Here is a 17,288-nt window from a genome sequence, read left to right on the forward strand (position 1 = left end):
ACCAAATCCTAGATATCGCGTCCTTAAATAACCAAAGCTGTTGATAAGGCATTCAACGAAACCAACCAAATCCTAGTCTATCGTGTCCTTAAATGACTATGGCTGTTGATAGCACATTTGACTATACTTCAATAACTATTGCTGTTGATAGGACGTTAGACTATACCAACCAAATCCTAGTCTATCGTGGCCTTAAATGACTATAGATGTTTATAGGACGTGAGACCTTACCAATCAGATGACCTAAAAAAGAAATCCTAGACTGTAGTGTTTTGACATGAATTGTCGTGGTGTATTGGAATCCGTACCACCAATGACAGAGTTTATTTATCACGATTCACTGTCAATATTTCAAAACACAGCAAGTACAAGTAACAACTCTCAGTCGAAATGCAGAATAATTTATGGCAATTCATTGTCTCGTCACCGATTAACAACTTTGTTCAAGTCATTGCATTACAAACTGAATAAGATATCACACAAACCTGTTTCCTCCACCTCGACTTTTTTTTCTTGTTCCTGTGATTCAACGAACAATTTAAATAGATAATATGACTATACGTAAAACTAGGGACAAACAAGATTCAAGGAACGATTCATGCAAGAGGCTAAAACAAAGATGACAATCACCTGTCGACCATTTTTCGTTTTTCTGATCAGAGCGATTTGAACAGTATACCATCAGATGATATCAACTATGTCTAGTTTAGATACTGATGAGTCGGAAGATTCAAAGTCAATAAAGAACTTGAACTTGAACATCAGTTGAGAAATACGTTACATCATCTTATATAAATCTCTATCACTTAAAACTTTACCATACTGTCTATTGTATACATCGTTAAAAAACAGAAACCAAACCATAGCTTACCATGTTATTAAATTACCAAAACTGTTGGAAAAGCGTTGAACAATACAAACCAAATTGGAGCGTACCATATTTTGACATTAATTGTCCTGTTGTATTGTGCTCCGTGTCGCCAGTGACTGAGTTTATGAATTGCGATTCCCCGTCAATATTTCAAAACACAATATGATTCTCTCCTAAGAACAAGTTAACTAGTGTACTCTCAGTCCATTTGAGGATTATTTTACCTCTACTTATTTATTCACCATCGCTGTAAGTAGGCCGTTCATGTCATTGCATTACACAGTGAACAACCCATCTAAACAAATCTCGACTTTTGAGTTGTTCAAGTAAGGCAAAGTTCAATTACACACATGTACATAGATTGTGTGACTTTACGAGCAACTTGGGATAAAGATATTTCAAGATCAATCTATGCATGAGGTAGAAACGAGGATGGCAATCAGCTGTCGTCCATGGACTTTTTTTTTCGATCGGAGCATTTGAACAGTATACCATCAGATGATACAAACTTTATCTATTTATTATCAATTAAAACACGTTATATCAGCTATTAATCACTGTCGTTGGCCAAAATGTAAAAGCACGCTATGGGTCTTCCTGTAGAACCACCGCGGATAAAACTCACGTTGTCTGGCATGTGACATCCTCGATATTCCATCAGTTACGAGAGCTTACGTAAACCCTGGAGTATCGTGGACAGGTGACACCACATATGAAACGTGGACAATCCTATCCAGTTAAGTATTGCACAGGAGAAACACCAATACTACCATTAGATTGTATACCAAATCACGAATATATAACCGTACTATACCGCTGTTTAGTCCTACGACTCGTCAGTGAGAATATCAAACTCTATCATACAGCTGTTTAGTCATGTCATAGCTGTTTATAGGACGTTTAACAAGAAACACCAAATCCTAGCCTATCGTTTGAAATGACCATAGCTGCTTAAAAGGACGTTACACAATACAAATGAAAGCCTACCCTACCGTATATTGACATTAATTGTCCTGTTATATTGTGCTCCTTACCGCCAGTTGTTAATCGCTATTTCCCGTAAAAAGTTCCAAACAGTTGAACAAAACAAACCAAATCCTAGCGAATCATGTCCTTAACTGACCACAGCTGTTGATAGGACGTTAAACAATACAAACTACATCCTAGCCTACTGTACTTTGATATCGATTGGCTGTCCTAAACTGACCACAGCTGTTGATAGGACGTTAAACAATACAAACTACATCCTAGCCTACTGTGTTTTGATATCGATTGTCTGTCCTAAACTGACCACAGCTGTTGATAGGACGTTAAACAATACAAACTACATCCTAGCCTACTGTGTTGTAATATCGATTGTCTGTCCTAAACTGACCACAGCTGTTGATGGAAAAAACAGAGTGTATTTACTGAATATAATGATGTAGCAACAAAGATGGGGTACAAATGATGGCACAGATGATGAGCATTAGATACATGCAATGGACTGTACATACAGTGTATGTAGATCAATGTTCATCATCACCCCCTATGTATATTGTATGAGATTCCAAGAGCGATTCCTGCAAAGGGCGAAAACAAGGATGGCAACCAACTGTCGATAATTTTTCGTTTTTTTTTTGCGATCTGAGCGATTTGACAAGTATACCATCAGATCATATAAACTTTTTCTCTCATATCTCGCCATGTTGGATAGAGTTTGCCCATGTAAGATAGCTATGTAAGATAAATCTATCTTACATAACATTTCACGCGCGCGGATTAATCTGCGTTCAAGGGGGACAACTCTCACAACGTCGTCTGCTTGTGTTCACATCCGACAGTCCTTATCGTCGGTGTCGGTTTTGAAACGTTGGACTTAACTATAAAAAGACATACATTCTTAGATAAATATATATCATATCAGCAGTAAATCAATAGGGCTACACGGTTAAACGATAAGACATTTCATCTGAGCGAACATAACTCCGCTACTGTAACAAACAGTTAGACTACGCCTACAGGCCTGTTGTAACAGTTACAGTACAGTACAGACTGGCTTACCCGACAGATTTGTCATTTGTCATTAAAAACATGTAAACACACACAATCACCTGGCAATGAGAGGAAGTAAAACAAGAGGCCCAAGGGCCTTAACGGTCATCTGACTCTAAATTAAAGACCCTTATACTATTGTAGTATGCATTCTCTGTAGCAGGTATAGTGGCACTGTGGGCCATGATGGCCATCTTGGAATTTGGATCAAACCGAAAAATAACAACAACACTTGATCAAGACTCAGGATCATTTCTGGTAAGTTAGAGCTGAATCCCACAGGTGGAATTTGAGAAGAAGTTTTAAATAGGTGTTGTTCAGGAAAACCATGATTGCGCAATCATGTTACAAAATGGTCGCTGTGGCTGCCATGTCAAAGTTTTTACGAAGCCGAAAAATAACAACACTTTGTTGGCTCTCCTTCCTTAACATCCTCACCAATTTCCAGCTCAATCACACCAGTGGAACTGGAGAAGAAGCTTAAAATGTGTTTTTCAAGATGGTTGCCATGGCCATCTTGGATTTCTGGCCAACCTGAAAAATAACAACACTTCCTCAGGACTATTCCAGGATCATTTCAGGCAAGTTACAGCTGAATCCCACTGATGAAATTTGAGAAGAAGTTTTAAATAGATGTTGTTTAGAAGAACCATGTTTGCGCAATCATTTTACAAAATGGCCGCCATGTCGAAGCTTTTACGGGGCCAAAAAATAACAACACTTTGTTGGCTCTCCTTCCTTAACATCCTCACCAATTTTCCAGCTCAATGGCACCAGTGGAACTGGAGAAGAAGTTTAAAATGTGTTTTTCAAGATGCTTGCCATGGCGGCCATCTTGGATTTCTGATCGGCCTGAAAAATAACAACACTTTCTCAGGACCATCCCAGGGTCATTTCAGGCAAGTTTCAGCTCAATCTCACCAGTGGAACTTGAGAAGAAGTTTCAAATGTGTTTTCAAAATGGCGGCTGTGGTGGCCATCTTGGATTTCAGACTGACCCAAAAAATAACAACACTTGATCAAGACTCAGGATCATTTCTGATAAGTTAGAGCTGAATCCCACAGGTGGAATTTGAGAAGAAGTTTTAAATAGGTGTTGTTCAGGAAAACCATGATTGCGCAATCACTTTACAAAATGGTCGCTGTGGCTGCCATGTCAAAGTTTTTACGAAGCCGAAAAATAACAACACTTTGTTGGCTCTCCTTCCTTAATATCCTCACCAATTTCCAGCTCAATGGCACCAGTGGAACAGGAGAAGAAGTTTTAAATGTGTTTTTCAAGATGGTTGCCATGGCGGCCATCTTGGATTTCTGACCGACCTGAAAAATAACAACACTTCCTCAGGACCATCCCAGGACCATCCCAGGCAAGTTTCAGCTCAATCTCACCAGTGGAACTTGAGAAGAAGTTTCAAATGTGTTTTCAAAATGGCGGCTGTGGCGGCCATCTTGGATTTCAGACTGACCCGAAAAATAACAACACTTGGTCAGGACCATCCCAGCATCATTTCAGGCAAGTTTCAGCTAAATCCCACTGATGGAACTTAAGAAGAAGTTTGAAATGTGAAAAGTTTACGCACGGCGGACGGCGGACGGCGCACGGCGCACGACGCACGACGACGGACGAAGCATGATGACTATAGGTCATCCTGACCCTTCGGGTCAGATGACCTAATAAAAGCCATGCATAAAAAAATATAAAAAAGAAAATGTCAAACGTCACAACCTATGAAATGGTTCCGTTTGCATCAGCAGGGGGCCCTGGAATTTGTTTACTCTACTGTACTGTCAGTAACTGTTATTCAGTGTATTTGGAAGTTGGGAACTGGCTCTTAAATGAACGAACATTCGGTAAAAATGACACCCCTCGATGTTCATATAAAAATATTTATTTCAATTGTAACTCAGAGTCTATATTTGTGTAGAGTAACCATGAAAACTAACTGCCATCCTAGCCTTTCAATATGATCATCGTTAGCCTATCGACTGACCTACCTTCGTCATTCCATCAAGACAACCGGTTAAACACATATAATCCTATGTCACAGAAAAGATCGAATACTCGTATAGAGTCACTGTTCGCTGGTTCACACACGAAGTTGCCAAAATCACAGTGAATTTAAAATTACCAGCCACGAAACATCGCCGCGTCATGGCGATCGAGATCGACATCACTCTCAATATCCTTGAACTATGAATGGAATTCCAATGACAGTCGTGACGTCATGCAGTGACGTAGTATTTTATAAAAAAAAAAATTTGACTTGACATTTAAAATTACAGTATGTTCTGTGAAATGATTAAATATGTCGAGGTGCAAATCAAATTATATGTGAAGTTGGAAAACTCATTTCAGCGTTGGCTTTCAGTATTGTTGATAGAACTTCTTTTTCTCGGATGTTGACAATTTGATCACGGCCACGTAAAAGTCGGTCAAGTTACGGTAATTTTTATCGGCGAATTGTTCATTCGTTCATCACTTAACCACAAAATGAATGAAATTTTTGTTCAAACATAGTTTGTCAAAATAGGGTATGATCTTTCAGAATATCACAAGTATATTTAGTAAAAACGTCAAATAAAGAAATTAAAAAATTGAAGAAAATGGATGGCTGAGGGACACTTTCGCCAGAAATTCGGTAATGATATGAGAGAAAAAGCCTCGGGTTTCACCACATTTTGTGACCCCTCGGGTGGAATATCCCTATCCTACATACACACATATGAAAGAGTCTTATAATCTTTTTTTTACAGCAATTGAGAAACACATTATATCTGCTAATATTGATTACTATTGTAAGCTAAATTGGAAGCGCGCGATGGGTCTTGCTGTGGAACCACCGCGGAGAAAACCCACGTTGACTGGCAGCTGTGATCGTCGAGTGGGCGTGATCGTTAACCCACGAGGAATCGAGGATGGTCAGGTTATATAAACATCATATGAAAGTTGGATGATGAATATAGTTATTTTCCAGTAAATAACAATAATTTTCATCACAGTATTGTGTAGGAAACACACCTGATCATGAATATAAAACTATCAAACAGTTGTGTAATCCTCCAAGGACTCGTCAGTGATGAATATTAAATAAATGTACATACAGGCCTAGTCCTCCTGTCGTGATCTCAAATGACCAAAGCTGTTAATTGTTAGAACGTTAAACAATACAGACAAAATCCTAGTCTATCGTGTCCTAATGACCAAAGCTGTTGTTAGGACGTTAAACAATACAAACAAAATCCTAGTCTATCGTGTCCTAATGACCAAAGCTGTTTATAGGACGTTAAACAAAGACACACAATCCTAATATCGTGACTATAGCTGTTTATATGACGTTACACAATACAAACAAAATCCTAGTCTATTGTGTCTCTAAATGACCATAGCTGTTTATAGGACATTAGACAATACAAACCAAATTCTAGTCTACCGTGTCCTTAACTAACCACTTTGTTCAAGTCATTGCATTACACACTGAATAAGATATCTAAAAGACATGTTTTCTCTGCCTCGACGTTTATCTTATTCATGTAAAGAACAATCCACATAGATTGTTTGACTATACGTACAAATAGAGGCAATGGAGATTCAGAGAGCGATTTATGCAAGAGTCCGAAACAAGCATGGCAATCACCTGTCGACCATTTTTCGTTTTTCTGATCTGAGCGATTTGAACAGTACTATCATATGATACAAACTTCATCTATCTTACATAAATTAAGAAACACTTGATATCAGCTATTAAGTACTATCGTTGGCCAAAATGTAAAAGCTCGCGAGAGGTCTGGCTGTAGAACCACCGCGGAGAAAACTCACGTTGTCTGGCATGTGACATCTTCGATATAACGGTGTTCTATCATTACCTATACTCATTTAAAGAAACGGTAAGGTAGGATTTGGTTTGTATTGTTTAACGTCCGATCGACAGCTTTGATCATTTAAGGATACAGTAGGCTAGGATTCAGTTTGTATTGTTTAACAATCTATAAACAGTTTGATATCGGTTACTGTTCACTAACGACTCCTAGGGGGACTAACTCGCTGTATGGTACATTTTTACATTCATCAAATACGAGTACCAAGAGGACTAAATAGCGGTATGTTAAAGTTTAATATTAATCACTGACGAGTCCTAGAGGGACTAAACAGCTGTATGATAAAGTTTTATATTAATCACTGACGAGTCCTAGAGGGACTAAACAGGTGTATGATAAAGTTTTATATTCAGAGGATTAAACCGCTGTATGATAATCACTGACCAGTCCTAGGAGGACTAAACCGCTGTATGATAATCACTGACGAGTCCTAGAGGGACTAAACACCTATATGACACAGGTTTATTTTAATCATTTACATAATCACTTAGTGAAGGTGAAACACTTTTTTCAACTGGGTTTTCGTTTTCTGGCGTTTTCAGTAGATTTGTCACACCCAACGAGCGCACAGCGACAATATGAAATATTACCGTGAAAAACAATCTGGAAGCTGCTCCAGCAGTATAAAAGGCGACTCCGGGCGAGTTACTTCACTGACCACAAGAAAGTATAGAAGTGTGACAGAAAACGAACAACTGGTTACACAAAGGTAAGACAAAAACAGAATTGGAAACATTCCAACGCTGATTATATACAGGTAGGACTTTGGACAGAATTAGAATTATTTTCAGCACTGATTGTTTACAGGTAATACTCTCGACAGAATTAGAAACATTTTTCAACGCTGAATATATACAGGTAAGACTCGACAGAATTAGAATCATTTTCAGCATTGATGTTTTACAGGTAAGACTCGACAGAATAAGAAACCGTTTCAACACCGATTACATACAGGTAAGACTCGACAGAATTAGATATCTTTTCAACACCGATTACATACAGGTAAGACTCGACAGAATTAGATATCTTTTCAACACTGATTACATACAGGTAAGACTCGCGAAAGAACTAGATATCATTTTAACACTGATTATATAAGGAGGACTCGCGACAGAATCATTGCAATATTCCAAACTGTACAGAAGATGATTTTTCCTTTATGATATACCAATTTCCACTACCGATATACCCTTTGTAAAGAGTTTGAAGATTTTAAAAAGTTTGTTTTAATGAATCCACAGAAATAAGTTAAAACTTGGATAACAATAGTTTTATTTCCTCTGTTCGGCGTTGCAGTCAACCTTAGCTACTGTTGTATTGTAACTTGTATTCTATGTATAGACGAAAGAAAGCTTCCTTGGTACTAGTTTGATGGTCAATATCCGTGATTCTCATGAACATTGGAGGTTTTTTTTTGTGTGTATGAGCACAATGTGGTGTGTACTAAGCCATTTTGGTTGGGTATCTTGTATTTAATTCTTATACAGATATATGAGAAAATTTCTTTTTCAAATAAATGTGTGTAATGAATGTTTGGTACGTAAATAAAACAAGTGAGCTTTAACTATAATGGTACAGGTATACTCTATCATAATATGAATTGTGCAAGTAAATAACTATATTATTGTAGTAAAATGTTTTGTGGGGTTAAAACCTTCAGTGTGTAAAAACTTACCCGATCTGATATGAGTTTCGATCTCTACGGCGCGAAGTACACACGTTCATATATTGCTATTTTATAGAAAGTTCTTGTACTGATCAATGTTTGTCATTCCAGTACTGGTCAATGTTTGTCTCTCCCTGTCCTGGTCAATGTTTGTCTTTCCCTGTACTGGTCAATGTTTGTCTTTCCCTGTACTGGTCAGTGTTTGTCTTTCCCTGTACTGGTCAATGTTTGTCTTTCCCTGTACTAATCAATGTTTGTCTTTCCTGTACTGGTCAATGTTTGTCTCTCCCTGTCCTGGTCAATGTTTGTCTTTCCATGTAATGGTCAATGCTTGTCTTTCCCTGTACTGGTCAATGTTTGTCTTTCCCTGTACTGGTCAGTGTTTGTCTTTCCCTGTACTGGTCAGTGTTTGTCTTTCTCTGTCCTGGTCAATGTTTGTCTTTCCATGTAATGGTCAATGCTTGTCTTTCCCTGTACTGGTCAATGTTTGTCTTTCCCTGTACTGGTCAATGCTTGTCTTTCCCTGTACTGGTCAATGTTTGTCTTTCCCTGTACTGGTCAGTGTTTGTCTTTCCCTGTCCTGGTCAATGTTTGTCTTTCCCTGTCCTGGTCAATGTTTGTCTTTCCCTGTACTGGTCAATGTTTGTCTTTCCCTGTACTGGTCAATGGTTGTCTTTCCCTGTACTGGTCAATGTTTGTCTTTCCTTGTACTGATCAATGTTTGTCTTTCCTGTACTGGTCAATGTTTGTCTCTCCCTGTCCTGATCAATGTTTGTCTTTCCCTGTACTGGTCAATGTTTGTCTTTCCCTGTACTGGTCAGTGTTTGTCTTTTTTTTCTATACTAATCAATGTTTGTCTTTCCTTGTCCTGATCAGTGTTTGTCTTTTTCTATACTGATTAATGTTCGTCTTTTCCTGTCCTGATCAATGTTTGTCTTTCCATGTACTGGTCAATGTTTGTCTTTCCCTGTACTGGTCAATGTTTGTCTTTCCCTGTACTGGTCAATGTTTGTCTTTCCTTGTACTGATCAATGTTTGTCTTTCCTGTACTGGTCAATGTTTGTCTCTCCCTGTCCTGATCAATGTTTGTCTTTCCCTGTACTGGTCAATGTTTGTCTTTCCCTGTACTGGTCAGTGTTTGTCTTTTTTTTCTATACTGATCAATGTTTGTCTTTCCTTGTCCTGATCAGTGTTTGTCTTTTTTTTCTATACTGGTCAATGTTTGTCTTTCCCTGTCCTGATCAATGTTTGTGTATGCCTGTCCTGATCAATGTTTGTCTTTTCCTGCAGATGTTCAAGGGTCCGGTACTTGTTGCTGCAAAAATCACCATTCTCGTGATACGATGTATTTGCGGGGATGTGACTTTTGGAGAGAAACATCTCCAATTAGGAAGTTTACCAAAAGATCTCTCGATTGATACCGACCAATTATCGCCAGTAACAACTGAAGCTGGCGCCACAGTCCATGGGAAGATTCCTGAAGGATATTACTTAACAAGCATGGGGCGCACGGGACATTCGGCATATGGTGACATTATTGAGGACAAAACATCGTCCCAACTAGCCAGGACGCGACTACACCATCAATATCCCAACAGGGCCTACACTAACACTGGCGAAACAGATTTAGAGTCAGACTCTCAGGTAGACTTTGATCCAGATTATGTTGCCGATATTTCCAAATATCTTACGAATGAAATATTGCAGATCGTCACCAATGGGAATAAATTTAGCTCGACAATGATAGCAAAAATACTGGAAACCTTGATGTTGGAGAATCAGCCCAATGGAAAATCAGAATTGTCGAAAACATTAAACATGCCCGAAAACACATCAGCTACTATCAGTAATGGCAGTACTGTGACGTCAAATTCTGTTTCTGGCCCCTTCTTCAGGCCAGTCAAGACGATGGCTGATGTCATGGCTCTGGGGAAACCTAAGGCTTCCACGGTAGTTCACGAGCAGAAGAAAGCCTTCTTTTGTCCACTGATGTATCGCACGGCCTTCTCCGTCAGCAGGTGTTGGATGTTCTCAAAGCTCATCAAAACGAGACAAGTACGCATGCGCCAACACGCTATAGCTAGAGCAAAGGCTGCGAGGAAAAAACTTGCCCGTGCAGCACGGAAATATTAACTTGAGCAAAGAACATATCAGACATGTAATTCCCTCCTTAGCATATATCCGTAAAGATAATATATAGAACAAGAGACCCATGGGGCCTGTATCGTTCACCTGGTTAAATTTGACCAAACGTCAAAATAATGTTCATGTTCAATTTGTTAATATGTAGCTTAATCTGTCAATCTCGAACAATGCTATATATGGTTATAGTGTAGGATCCCAACTGCTTTAAAGAAATAATGAAATCCAGACTCTCTAAGGGTGTGAAAAGACTGCAGTGATTGTTTTTACAACATGATTGTGTTTTAACCAAGTCCCATAGGGTGGGGAAAGACCCTTCGTTGGGCCTATTTTTACATCAGAATTGTGTTTATCCCATAACGTGGTTATGGGTTGGAGTGTCACAGCAAAATTTGTTCCCCTTTCTCCAAGGATGCCTCAAGATCTGAGCAAATTGGGTTCAAATCCATTAAAAACTTAAGAAAAGTAACTATTTTAAGAAATTACCTCTATTTACCCTATTTGACCCGCCCCCTTAGGGGTCAGAATCGTCATTTATGCAAAATCTGTTCCCATTCCCCATGGATGTTTCTGACCGAATTGGGTTTAAATCCATTGATAGCTTTATGACCAGTAGTGATTTAAAGGAATTAACTCTAATTTACATATTGGGCCCCGCCCCTTTAGCGCAAGAGTAATCTTTTACGCCAAATCTATTCCCCTTTCCCCAAGGATGTTTCTGACCAGATTGGGTTTTAATCCATTCATAACTTTATTACTAGTAGTGATTTAAAGGAATTACCTCTAATTTAATTATTGGGTCCCGCCCCTTTGGGGTTAGAGTCACTGTTTATGCAAAATCTGTTCCCCTTCCACTCAAGGATGTTTCTGACTAAATTGGGTTTAAATCCATTCATAACCTGATGACTAGTAGTGATTTAAAGGAATTACCTCTAATTTACTACTTATTGGGCCCCGCCCCTTTGACCCTTTGGAGGTTAGAGTCTCTCGTGTTATGCAAAATCTGTTCCCCTTCCCTCAAGGATGTTTCTGACTAGATTGGGATCAAATCCATTCATAACCTTATGACTAGTAGCGATTTAAAGGCATGACCTCTAATTTACATATTGGGCCCGCCCCTTTGGAGTAAGAGTCATCTTGTACGCACAATCTATTCCCCTTTCCCCCAGGATGTTTCTGAGCAATTGGGTTTAAATCCATTCATAACTTTATTACTAGTAGTGATTTAAAGGAATCACCTCTAATTTACATATTGGGCCCCACCCCTTTAGCGCAAGAGTCATCTTTTCAGCCAAATCTATTTCCCTTTCCCCAAGGATATTTCTGACCAAATTGGGTTTAAATCCATTCATAACTTTATTACAAGTAACGATTTAAAGGAATTACCTCTAATTTAATTATTGGGCCCCGCCCCTTTGGCCCCTTGGGGGTTAGAGTCACTGTTTATGCAAAAGCTGTTCCCCTTCCCCCAATGATACTTCTGACTAAAATTGATTTAAATCAATTCATAACCTTATGACTAGTAGCGATTTAAAGGAATTACTCTATTTCCCCTATTTGAACCTGCCCCTCTGGCCCCTTTCGGGTCAGAGTCACCATTTATGCAAAATCTGTTCCCCTTCCCCCAAGGATGTTTCTTACTAAATTGGGTTAAAATCCATTCATAACTTCATGACTAGTTGCGATTTAAAGGAATTACTTCTATTTCCCCTATTTGACCCTGCCCCTCTGGCCCCTTTGGGGTAAGAATCACCATTTATGCAAAATCTGCTGCAAATTTGGTTAAAATCCACCAAGCATTTTATGACTAGTAGCGATATAATGCAAATGTTGACGGACAACAGACGGACAGACTGATGGACGGACGACAGATGCCGCGCCATGGCATAAGCTCACCGGTCCTTTGGTCCAGGCGAGCTAAAAATGCTACCAGATCTTAAACGGTAGTACATAATTATCTCGTCTTTAAAGCAGGAATGTCATCGGCAGTGATTCATATGGTAGTAAATAGAACATAATTAGTAAGGATGTAACTTTCATATTGTGCACTTAATTAAGGGTGTAACTTGAATACGATGTACATAAAAAGGGTGGAACTTTCTGATGAGGTACGAAAAAAGGGTTTAACTTACATATTGTGTGCGTAATTAAGGGTGTAACTTACATATTGTGTGCGTAATTAAGGGTGTAACTTACAAATTATGTATGTAATTAAGGGTGTAACTTACATTATTGTGTACATAATTAAGGATGTAACTTACATATGTGGTACATAATTAAGGGTGTAAGTAACAATATGAGGTATGTAATTAAGGGTGTAACTTACATAGGAGTTACGTTAAAAGGGTGTTACTTTCATATTGTGTACCTAATAAAGATGAAACTTTCATACGAGACATATAATTAAGGGTGTAACTTCCATATGAGGTAGGTAATTAAGGGTGTAACTTACATATGAGGTAGGTAATTAAGGGTGTAACTTACATATGAGGTAGGTAATTAAGGGTGTAACTTACATATGAGGTAGGTAATTAAGGGTGTAACTTACATATTGTGTGCGTACTTAAGGGTGTAACTTACATATGAGGTAGGTAATTAAGGGTGTAACTTCCATATGAGGTAGGTAATTAAGGGTGTAACTTACATATGAGGTACGTAAAAAGGGTGTTACTTTCATGGGGTGTAACTTACATATTGTGTACGTAATTAAGAATGTAACTTACATATGTGGTACGTAATTAAGGGTGTAACTTTCATATGAGGTACGTAACCATGGTTAGAAATTGGTGTCGTTACACCTTAAAATACAGTTACGTAATTATTACCTCCCCATTATGTTATTGATTGTATTTTATTGTCATAATGTTGTTACTAAGCATTAAAAAGTAATCGCCTGAAGATAGCCGATACACGGCTTGAAAACATTATTCAACTGGAATTGCCTTGTTGTGTCATTTATGTTTACACACATATATATACAAAATGTATATAGAATAAAGTTAAAGTGTCCATGTCACAGTAAATAATAATAAAATAAAAAGTCAAACACAGATCTGCCGTCTCCCTAGTACTATGCATTTTATTCATAATCCCCTGAAGAGCAGCACGATATAGCCGCGAAAGTACTAGGGAGACAGCAGATCTGTGTTTGACTTTTTCACAAACTCGTGTCTTGTTGTCAGGGCGCTGTGCTATTTTATTGGCTGTTAGTTCCGGAGTCCGTGTAGTGACAAATTACTTACGTATTAGGTATATGTATATAATCTGTATCTACTATACAATGAAAATCAATGTTTCTGTGGTGTTTAAGTGCACTGCGATATCTTTTTTTATTATGAATATACAGTATATATTATCTGTATCTGTTATATGGTGGAAATAAATGTTTAGAGAGAAACAGAAAAGTGTCGAAATGAAATCGAAGATGTCCATGTGTGAAACAGTTGGAAGGAAGGCTAAGAAAGTTTTATTTGGGGAATGTATTTAGACGACAAAATGCGGTTTTGGTTTAGTTTTGGTTTATTTTGTTTAACGTCCTATTTAACAGCTAGGGTCATTTAAGGACAAAACGCAGTGTTAAATGAAAGGTAGCGGTGTTTAAATGGGTTCTGGGGCCGCGGTGGCCGAGTGGTTAAGGTGTACCGACACTTTGACACTAGCCCTCCACCTCTGGGTTGCGAGTTCGAAACCTACGTGGGGCAGTTGCCAGGTACTGACCGTAGGCCGGTGGTTTTTCTCCGGGTACTCCGGCTTTCCTCCACCTTCAAAACCTGGCACGTCCTTAAATGACCCTGGCTATTAATAGGACGTTAAGCAAAAACAAACCAATCTGGATAGCAATATTATATGAATGCATTCCTTGGAGTAAAAGGACATGATGTTATCTTAATAAACTGTTGTTTTCATGTCAAATTGTTTGTATTTCATTATTTTCTAACATTTAAATATTGACGACATGGCCGATATCAGCCACCATCACTAATTACCCTTAGAAGGATGGAATAGACGTATGATGCAGTTTTTATATCACGCTCTTTTAAAATATAATACACATTCTTGTGACTTTTGTGCAATCCTTAATCGAGGCAATGGTGCCAGGGGCAATATTGCAATCCTTAAACAACCAAAGAAAGAAATGGATGTGAACTGACACGTCTCTAGAAAGGGGTGTTCTCTGAACACCAACATTTTTTTAACAAAAGATAGGTGTTGTTTCAGGAAACAATGGGGAGGTAATTGTGATGTACTGTTTCATATAAGCTGTCTTGTTTAATACATGTACGTACAGTCACCTGAGATTTTCCTATGTTTCACACAGCATACAGCAGAATGGTCTTTACTTGTTTTTCATTTTCTTAGAACATACATGCATGCATTCAACAAAAAAAAGCTATAAAGTAATACAGTGCAGCTTCCGAAAACCGAACCTTCTAAAAACCGAACACCTCTGAATACCGAACGAATTGTCATTGTACGGAATTGGTCCTTCTTTATTCTAGTATTAAAAAACTTCCAAATACTGATCCCTCTGAATTCCGAACACCGGACCGATTTTGTGTCCGGTTCCTGTTAAAATATACCAAAAATTACTTCTGAAAACCGGCCTTACCTGAGTGATTATGACACGAGGTCAGGCCAGTCAGCCGTGAAACAACACCTGTGACGGGTATTGTGTGAAGCCTAATTGTCTCTGGACCTACGGATACATGTAGGTGATTTGTACAGGTATCCAATATATACCCCAAGGGGGCATTATGACAGTAGGCCTAGTGTATAATCAACACGACAATTAAGAAACAATGCCACACTTCATTGAAACGCAGCAGATTGTTTATCTTCTCAATGCAAGTAGAGCTAGAAGCCCGATCGCGAGTTTCGCATCTAATTTAAATGAGGCCCAAAGGGGGTGGTTCTTGCATGGTCGTGATGGCTCGTGATGTTCTTTTTTAGACAATACCGATGTCGGAAATACGACCAGTATCAACTCAATTTTAATTAATATTGAAACAAAAAATTCTTTCATCTTATTCGATGTGTAAAATATTCCGTATCGGCCCCATCCACATGACGAAGTTTCACCGGATGTAACAAAATGTACTGTAGGTCGATCGTAAAGTGCAGTTGTACATGTGAAAATACTGTTTAAAACTACAGTTATAGTTATTTGTCTTTCTTATATAATCTGCAATATATACATTGATTAACTTTCATAATATATTATTCAGACAAACCAAATTGTCTACGTACAGTACGTACGTGCCGGTTTGTAATCGGGTACATTCTAACAAAACATTGTTCCGACTAATTATATCCGGAATTTGACCGGTCATATTTCGATCAACTTCTCCAAACCGAACCCTCTGTAAACCGAACAAATATCTATGTCCCGTGCATGTTCGGTTTATAAAGGTTCCACTGTATATATGCCACTTAAAGTTTTTGTTAACTAATTACTTGAAAAGTGAATTTCAGCAATCTCAGCACTAAGAAATCTATCTCTTTTGATTAATATTGTGCACATAGACATCTTATTATAACTAATCATGCAAATACAGATTAATATGATACATGGACAATACATAATCATAACTAAATGAAAATGATTAAATGTCTGAAATAACTTACATAGAGACAGTTAAAATATCTTAAATAAAAACGTACAAAGAGAAAGTTAACAGTCACCATTTATGCAAAATCTGACCAAGGATGTTTCCCACCAAATACGGTTCAAATCCATTTATAACTTTATGACTAGTAGTGATTTAAAGGCATTGCCTCTATTTCCCATATTGGGCCCAGCCCCTTTGGCCCCTCGGGGGTCAGAGTCACCATTTATGCAAAATCTGTTCCCCTTTCTCCAAGGATGTTTCTGACCAAATTGGGTTCAAATTCATTCATAACTTTATGACAAGTAGCGATTTTAAGGAATTACCTCTATTTCCCTGCCCCTTTGGCCCCTCGGGGTTCAGAGTCACCATTTATGCAAAATCTATTCCCCTTCCCCCAAGGATGTTTCCCACCAAATACGGTTCAAATCCATTCATAACTTTATGACTAGTAGCGATTTAAAGGAATTACCTCTATTTCCCCTATTGGGCCCCGCCCCTTTGGCCCCTCAGGGGTCAGAGTCACCATTTATGCAAAATCTGTTCCCCTTTCCCCCAAGGATTTTTCTGATCAAATTGGGTTCAAATCCATTCATAACTTTATGACTAGTAGGGATTTAAATCCAAGGATGTTTCTGACCAAATTGGGTTCAAATTCATTCATAACTTCATGACTAGTAGCGATTTTAAGGTATTACCTCTATTTCCCCTATTGGGCCCGCCCCTTTGGCCCCTTGGGGTTCAGAGTCACCATTTATGCAAAATCTGTTCCCCTTCCCCCAAGGATGTTTCCCACCAAATATGGTTCAAATCCATTGATGACTTTATGACTAGTAGTGATTTAAAGGCATTGCCTCTATTTCCCATATTGGGCCCCGCCCCTTTGGCCCCTCGGTGGTCAGAGTCACCATTTATGCAAAATCTGTTCCCTTTTCTCCAAGGATGTTTCTGACCAAATTGGGTTCAAATTCATTCATAACTTGATGACTAGTAGCGATTTTAAGGAATTACCTCTATTTCCCCTATTGGGCCCGCCCCTTTGGCCCCTCAGGGTTCAGAGTCACCATTTATGCAAAATCTGTTCCCCTTCCCC

The 17,288-nt window shown here is 38.5% G+C and overlaps 2 protein-coding genes across 3 annotated transcripts in view; both read left to right on the forward strand.

The window, feature by feature from the left end:
* LOC117318622 overlaps positions 1 to 13,145 on the forward strand; it is a 30,321-nt gene extending 17,176 nt beyond the window's left edge. Inside the window, exon 3 of the transcript XR_004530423.1 lies at positions 12,998 to 13,145. The gene's annotated coding sequence lies outside the window, so the exon portion shown is untranslated. The remainder of the gene's footprint in view (positions 1 to 12,997) is intronic.
* Positions 7,360 to 10,840, forward strand: LOC117318620. 2 transcript variants are annotated; one of them, XM_033873584.1, is made up of 3 exons: positions 7,360 to 7,490; positions 7,688 to 7,735; positions 9,738 to 10,840. In XM_033873584.1, the coding sequence occupies exon 3, from the start codon at positions 9,738 to 9,740 to the stop codon at positions 10,578 to 10,580; it is 843 nt and encodes a 280-aa protein (XP_033729475.1). In that variant the 5' UTR covers positions 7,360 to 7,490; positions 7,688 to 7,735; the 3' UTR covers positions 10,581 to 10,840. The 2 variants fall into 2 exon arrangements, with proteins under 2 accessions (XP_033729475.1, XP_033729474.1); XM_033873583.1 differs by lacking the exon at positions 7,688 to 7,735 and having other exon boundaries at positions 7,362 to 7,490.
* Positions 13,146 to 17,288: the final 4,143 nt, after the last annotated feature.

This window comes from Pecten maximus, unplaced genomic scaffold (assembly GCF_902652985.1).
Source record: "Pecten maximus unplaced genomic scaffold, xPecMax1.1, whole genome shotgun sequence".
Lineage (NCBI taxonomy): Eukaryota > Metazoa > Mollusca > Bivalvia > Pectinida > Pectinidae > Pecten > Pecten maximus.

Coding starts and splice junctions, on each gene's coding strand:
- LOC117318620 (XM_033873584.1), top strand. CDS start 9,738: ATGTTCAAGGGTCCGGTACTTGTTGCTGCAAAAATCACCATTCTCGTG.